Genomic DNA, 8,259 nt, shown 5'->3' with positions numbered 1-8,259 from the left:
GATTTAAATAACAAGCAAACAAATGTGTTAAAGATGAAAGATTTAAAATGAATCTTAGAAAGTTATGGTGGAAAAGGGTTATAGAAAGAACAATGTGCTGTATAGAGGTGACTTTTACATTCTGCATAATTAAGCATTATAAAAGAATAAGATCATCAGAGCACAAATCAAGGATAGGCCTGAAAATACATTAGTGATGAGAACAGCTAAATGCTTTCACAACTGTCTTATAACAGAGATGAACATGGGCCGTGAAGGATCAATTAAATTATGGTTAATTTTAATTGCACTGTTTGTTTTTCCCCTGCTACTTCAAAATGATGGTGTCTTGCTCTATGCAATATCTCAATAATCAACAAAGATGAAAATATGTGTCATGATAATCAAATCACTTCAAGTGGTTAGCTTAGACATTTTATCCAAATTATACCTTTATTAATAAATGAAAAGTGGTAAAAGGAAGTGATTCACTTGATAGGAAAATAGGCTAATTGAGGCAAGAGAACAGCATCCTGCCAAGTGAGCTAAATGAGGCACTTCCTCGTAACGTGAGCATGGTTTACATTTCGGTGAGACTTACAAATACTTACGCATTACAAAGACCTGTATTGGCCTTCACATTATGCGATAAGCTAGCGGACTGTCTGATCCAACTTCTCCTACCAGCAAACCCGGTTTATACAGAGTTGATGTTATGCAGTAGCAACATCACCTGAGCAATCATTGACTTGTAGAGTAAATGTGCTCCGTTCCCCTGGGTCGGTGTTCTACTGTAAGTGGAGGAGAAATTACATTACACAACCGCAGGGCTACAATCTGCTGCGATCAGCCCTCAAAAAACTGTTGCATTGTGGGGGAAAAACAAAACCTTGTTGGACGCTGATGTGTGACATGTCAATTTGTTTTTTTTATGGCTTGTGGTTCAGAGGTGATACGCCAAAACATGAAGTTGGTTGTTGAAGTACCTCCGTCTAGCCAATTGGTAGAAGTTTTGTTTTGTTTGATGTTGTTCTTAAAGGTGGGTTCAAGTGCAACTTTTTGGCCCCGACACAGGCGACGCCCTTCATTGCCACTAGTCCTTTGAGGTCGGTTTGGTGTGTCCCAGCCTGAAAATAACTTTAAAGGACTTTAAATAACTTTAAAGGACTTTAAAGGACTTTAAAGGCTTTTGCACTTTACATTTTTGTGATTGTTTTGACTGTTCTCAATCTATATACTGTAGCTTTATCTTCTACTATTGATGTGATCGCCATGCTGCATGCTTACTCGCACTAAGACAAATTCAACATTTGTAATCTGCTTACTTACTGTGGCTATTAAAGTGAATCGCTCAACCACTTCTTGTCAAGTCTTTGACTATCTACCCCCCCACACAAACACAAACACACACACACACACACACACACACACACACACACACACACAACCACCAACCACCACCTCCCCTTCTCTCTCTCTTATTGAGTCATTATACTTGCATCCTTTTTCATTGACAGCAAGATAAGAGTTCCTCCTCTCCTACCACGATCAAATATGTGTTCATATTCAAATTAACTCTTGGTGAAATTGTAGGGGGGGGGGGGGGGGGGGGGGGCTGGTAGAGGGGATGTGGCTATGAAAAATACCCAGTATCTTCTCTTTCCCCTTCCTCCTTTGTAAAACCCAATCAGAATAGCTCCTGGCACTTCCATACCTCCATCTGCTGCACATAGAGCAGACAGACGATTCATGTCCCACTTAATCGACACAAGAGACACAGATTGCTTTTCCTCAGGTGGTTATGAATTTCATTTGCATCTCCAGACTCTGACGCCTGCGGAGGCAAGGTTAATGCACCTGCACATTCACTTGTCCCTATGCTAGCATATAAATATGCTAGAATATGGACATTTGTACTATGCTGCATGCCCACACAATCATAAACACACATAACCACATAGGCTACATGGCGCTCACACAGCTGGAGAAACAGCTAATAAGAAGCAAAACAGCAAATTGTTGCTTTTCTTACTGTTTATACAAAGGGGTTCCCATTCCATGCTGTATGATGCCATTAATAATATTATTACCTATCACTATGGCAGCTCCCAGGCACAGTGAAGCATTTGCATACATGGGATATTAAAGTACTTACAGTACGAGGTGACAGAAACGTCAACCTGCATCACCTTCCATGCACTGCGCTAATGTCAATCTTGGCTCATTGCATTTCCATTTTTTCTCTTTTTTTGAATCACCGCGTTATCAAAAATGGGTATGTCATGGATATTAAAATCCCCCCATCATATTTTGCACTTCATCAGGAATCATTTGGAGGGAGGGGGGGGGGGGTGCTCTAAGATCACTACAATGGTCCTCAACACGTTCATTCAAAATCTCATTCAAAACGCCTCATTAATTCATGGCTTTGTCTCCACTAACACCATTAAAGATAATGTCCAACACTAACATGCTTTCAAAGCAAGCAGTCGGATGTTTTGGTTGCTGCTGTCAATAATTGAAGACTAAAACACAAGGTCACACAAGCATATGCAAAGCACCAATTAAATTAATGCTAAGAAGTCCTGAGGCGATGGATAAATTAACTATGGTAAAGTAGAGCCCACACGGAAGAGAATGCCCTATTGAAATTGTATTCAAATGTGATGGAACGTTACACAAGCCGGTCTTCATTCAATTATGCTAAGAATGTGCAAATGCAAGGACACTTGAGCAGTGAAAATTGTTTACTGTTGAATCTCTTCAAATGGCTGCTGAGTGTGGAATAGCGTGGCCTGTGGCTGAGTGCCTATTTGACTAGATTAAGTGTGGATTTGAGTAGAGCTCATTCTTGGTCATTCTTTCTAAAAGGCATATTTTCATGGTGTATGGTCTTCAAAAAAAGCAAAGTCTCTGCGCGTGAGTGAGTGAGTGAGTGAGCGAGCGAGCGAGTGAGCGAGTGAGCGAGCGAGTGAGTGAGCGAGTGAGCGAGCGAGTGAGTGAGCGAGTGAGTGAGTGAATGAGTGAGCGAGCGAGTGAGTGAGTGAGCGAGCGAGCGAGTGAGTGAGTGAGTGAGCGAGTGAGTGAGCAGAAATTGTGTTTGGCCACAGCTATGCCATTTTACGTCCGATCGCTCTGTATCTTTCAGGAAGTGTAAAAAGCACCCCTGCGGGTAACCTAACAGAGACGGATTTTTGAATTCGGTAATTAGGGCCGATTAATGGCCAAATTTGCATGATGGATGCGCAGCCTCCACCTGTCACACTCGATACACTGCACAGGTATTCGGCTAGTTAATAAGAGCTGGGGTTACCATACCTTGGACCAGTTTATCCTCTTCATGACAGCTTCAGGCTTGTACGTCTTCTTGGGCTCCAGTCCATAAGGCAATTTGATCACTGGCATGGCCGGAGGTGGTGGAGGCATGCCCGGGCCCCCGGGGAAAGGAGGGGGAGGTGGGGGTCCACAGCCTGGAGGCGGTGGGGGAGGTGGAGGCCCTCCGCCTGGGGGTGGGGGTGGTGGAGGTGGGGGGGGCATGCAAGCATGGCCAGGCAAGGGAGGAGGGGGGGGACAGCCACCTGGTGGAGGTGGGGGAGGGGGCGGTGGGGGAGGAGGTGGAGGTGCTGCCCCCGCTGGCAGGGGCGGTGGAGGGGGAGCTCCAGCTCCGGCCACAGCAGGTCCAGCTGCAATCTGCAAATACAGGAAAGACAAGTGAAATAAGGCCCACGCTCTCTATCGAGTACCGTCTCAAAGTCAGGATTTTTGTATGGGGATTTTGGTTAAATGCTTGAAATAAGGTTGGTGGTTAACAAAAGTTTATGGAACAGTGTACGTTGTGTTCAGCAAGATAATCTTCACAAATGAGGACCATTCGTATGATTTGACTCATATTAGAACCGTAAATGTGATTTTTGTAAATCGTGATTTTCAGAAAAGTCATAAAAATGGTCCTCATTTGTAGAGATTATCTTGCTGAACACGAAGTTCACCATTTCATAAACTTTGGTTAACCACCGTCCTTATTTCAGGCCGAAATACCCATACAAAAATCCCATTGCCTTTGAGACGAGGGAACCGGAAGTACACTGTCTTCTGGGTTGGCCTACACAAATATCTCATCCCTGCAGTACTCTATTGAGGATCCATACCGCAACCTGCTGTCACCAATGGAAAAGAGTCTAGGCTGTCCTTTGTTAGACCTGTGCATGGGAGATATGCCTCATGTATGTCAGGGACTGATCACAATGATGATTCAAAGCTTTGTATGATAGATCCATTTAGTGTAGTTAAAGTGTGTGTTTTTACATATGTGCCTAGTGTGTCAATAAGCATGTTGGAAGGACTAAAGACTATTACTTTGTCCTATTGAAATAGGACAAAGTATAGTAAGTATGTACGGTACTATGCCAGACTTTGTATGATGTAATCATTATATCCCATAACAGTAATACAGTATGCCAGTCCTTGGATATCTTTTTCAGGGAAAATTGTCGCTCATGATTAGGGATGGGAATCGAGAACCGGTTCTTGTTGAGAACCGGGTCCCAGTGGATCGATTCCTTGGAATCGTTAGCCAACGTCCTGAACGATTCCACTATCGATTCCATGCGCGATGAGGTCACACGCTGCGACACGCACGCAACGCAGCCTTGTTTTGTTTCCAGCCACCATGGCGTCTAGGCAGAAGCAAAACGATGACCACAGTGCCACTTGCAATGCTTGCAAAACCTCTATTTCGTCAAAGGGGGGAAATACTAGCAATATGCAGAAACATTTGTCCACACAGCATGCAATAATTTTGGAGGAATGTCACGTTTTTGATGTGCTACGGAGTGACGATAATAACAGCTAACAGCAGCGCGGCTAACGTTAGCGCGTCATCTGTTAATATGGAGAGTAAACTCCTCCAGACCCTGTCTATTGTGTAAACCAGATTTCACCAATACTCCAATTCCATCCATTTAATTTAGAGGATGATGACGTTCAGAGTCAGACTGGTTCAGGGGCTGGTAGTCGCTTTGGGTCAGACTCTGACAGAGGCTGCAGCGAGTACTTCTTGTGCAGCTCTAGCCCCTCCATTCACCCAGACCCAGGCAGGGAAGAGTAAAATGACCGAGGCGAGGGTAAACGAATGTCCCCGAGCAGTGACCAAGTTTGTCTGACATGCCAGCTAAAGTAAAATGTCCAAAGTTGCATGTTGTCATTTTAACCACTAGTTCTGTTTCATTCATTCCCACTATATATTTTCTATAGGGAGATGACAAAGATGCTCAACCCAAAATACAAACCCCCAAACAAAGCCAGTTTAACAGACACACTGATCCCTGCTTGGTATGGGATTGAAAAGAGCAATCTGATATCAGAGCTGAATAATAATACATAATTATAATAATAATAATCTAAAAGAAAATTAATGTTAATAAACCCGTTTGTACTCTTTTTTTTTTTTTCCTTGCCCAATGAGAATCGATAAGAGAATCGATAAGGAATCGGATCGATAAGCAGAATCGAAAATGGAATCGGAATCGCTAAAATCTTATCAATTCCCATCCCTACTCATGATATGAAAAGTGGGTTGCTCAATTCAATGTATGGCAGACATAGACACACAAAGAGAGAGAGAGAGAGAGAGAGACTAAGAGAGAGAGAGAGAGAGAGGCAGAAACAGAAACAGGAAGATGGGCAGAGAAAGGCAGAGATAGAAAGGGAAAGACACACAGAGAATGAGAGAAATAGAAGACAGCTGATCATTCTATCCTGACATGGATGGGGCGTGTAACATTGGTAAATGGAGTTAGTGTGAAAGGGCTAAACTTGAGGAGCATCAGTCTTTGCCTGTTCTGCTGAGGAGTCAGTCTGTAATAGAATGAAATGGGCTTCTAAAAGCCATTATACCTCACATCAATGGAACTTCAGAGGTCAACCTAAAACACAGGGGGATGAGATTGGGGGAAAATAGTCTATTGGTGACTGTGGAACAAAAGTTGCTCAGTAAGGCACTTTTGTATGCGAATAGGGACATGAATGATCTATTCGGGGGGTCCTTTGCACCTGAGATGTATCGTATCCAGCATGTTCCAAACTTAACCAAAATCAGTAATTGGCAGGCCTGAAATATTAAGTTGATTAACATGAAAATTGGTTCAGCAATAAAGTGCATGAGAAGAGCACAGCCACCTGAACCTCCTTAATAATTCAAATCCCTACGTGTATGTGTTTTTCTACTGTGTCACTGCCGGGTACCATTTCCCCCAAATTGTGCAGGATTGACTTGCAGGATGTGTGCCTTGCCACCTCATGTCATATTTGCCATAAAAATGATCTGCCCGCTCAGAAGAAACTTTCCTGTCAGCCAGAGGTGGGATTTTTTTGTGGAATCTCATATCACTCAATTGTGCAAGTTTGTCAACACAGGTGGCAAACACGGCAGCGAATCCACCGGTGTTAGCAGTTCAAGACGATGAAATCTAAATGATCAGTTATATATACTCAATAATATAATCAACTCTACTTATGAAATGCGAGTAATGTCTTCTGCAGATAAATTCCACTAGGCTTGGGACAATTTTTGATAATATCAAATAGTGCGATATTTCCCTCGAATACCAGAAGGAAAACAAAAGGTATGCAGTTTGTGAGGTTTTTGGACAGTTTTGCCCTGCTGCCGACCCTTACTTTGCTGCTTACTGTACATCATTGGTACCGTTAAGAGTGTTGTATTTGTTGCTACAAAGGGAGAGGTCAAGAAAGGAAGTGAACAGCATATCAACCTCTCAGTCCTTTATTCATATTATTCATACCACTAATCGCTATTAATCATAATGTACCACAATGGAAACACAAAGGACCACAATAAAAACAACTCTGTCTACCTTGACACGTTTTAAAGCTGCATATATTTTCTACCGGTACTTGTCTTTACTCTTTGTCAATAAACTAAACCACACCTGAAACATAAAATACAATTTTTCCCCGCATGGAAAATGATATCGCCGGCTATTGTGTTCTCACGTAAATCCCTGCCTCTGTGCAAGTAAACACGGGGCGAAGCTGTTAGGGACAAAGCTGTGGATGGGCTATGGTTTTAATCATACTGGAGATAAGAAAGGTTGACTCCCCATTAAGCGCTCGTCATGGTTCCTTCACAATGGCAGACTATTCCAAAGTAGGCAGGGGTGAAATTAAACCAATTACTGATAAGACGCAGCCGAGGAGTCAATTGACAAGTCTGCCCTATCACACAAACACACACACCACATAAACAGGTATTGATAATCATTGATAATGCCAATGGAAAAACACTTAGAGACTAAATGTATATACATACAACAATTACAGACAGGATATGACCTTTGGAATTGATTATTAGAAGCCTGGTTTAACCAAAGTTTAAACAAAACACTGGCTGAAAGGTTCTCATTTCCAAAAACTCCCATCTAAGCGCTCATCCCAACTCACTGGAATGGGTGTGTGTGTGTGTGTGTGTGTGTGTGTGTGTGTGTGTGTGTGTGTGTGTGTGTGTGTGTGTGGAGGGGGCGGGGGAGGTGATGCCTTAAATGTCCCTGACTGATCGGGGGGTAGACAGCATTCAGCACAATACATTTATTTCTCCAATCTCTATAAAACTAAACAATTTACACATTTCTGTGCTGGATGAATATTCAACACAGCATTAGTGCAATAAGGATACATGTAACTGTGGGGGGGATGTGGAAATCTGTGGGCACGGTTTTCTTACGTTTACTCCTAAACCGTGCCCACGGATTAGTAAACTTCAGGGCTTTTCACGCATGCATTCTCTTAGCCCGGAGCTATCTTCGCTCTGGGCTTGGAAATGCTCGTCGAGCTCCAACTGTTTGATTCTCTCCTGAAGGAAAATAGATTCGGCCTCGGAGAGACGCACGACTGCGTAGGAGAGGTGGTTCAGATTTGTTTGTGTGTGGCCATTTTGCCTTTATTGAGAGGAGAGTATGTGCTAGACAGCGACAGGAAGGCAGGGAGAGAGAGAGGGGAGGACATGTAGCAAAGGACCACAGGTTGGATTCAAACCTGGGTCAGCTGCGTGAAGGACAACGCCTTAGTACCAGGTGAGCCACCGGGACGCCCCAAGGTGGTTCAGATTAGGGCTGTCGAAATGGCCCCAAAATCATATTCGAATACTAAAAATACTAAAATAAAATAAAATAATAATAATAACCAATGGGTGACGTCACGGTGGCTAGGTCCATATTTTTATATGTATATTGCTGTTTGTTTTTTACTCCTGTCTCAGTATCTTCA

General features: G+C 43.0%; 1 protein-coding gene across 1 annotated transcript in view; it reads right to left on the bottom strand.

Moving 5' to 3' along the window:
• The window catches only part of diaph2 (diaphanous-related formin 2), a 568,359-nt gene that overhangs the window by 364,135 nt on the left and 195,965 nt on the right, over window positions 1-8,259 (bottom strand). Inside the window, exon 23 of the mRNA XM_083651834.1 lies at window positions 3,298-3,669. Within this exon, the coding sequence (XP_083507960.1) occupies window positions 3,298-3,669 (372 nt within the window). The remainder of the gene's footprint in view (window positions 1-3,297; window positions 3,670-8,259) is intronic.

This window comes from Poromitra crassiceps (assembly GCF_964638095.1).
Source record: "Poromitra crassiceps genome assembly, chromosome: 15".
NCBI lineage: Eukaryota > Metazoa > Chordata > Actinopteri > Beryciformes > Melamphaidae > Poromitra > Poromitra crassiceps.
Note: the sequence above shows the minus strand (reverse complement) of the source record. Positions and strands in the feature narration are given on the sequence as shown.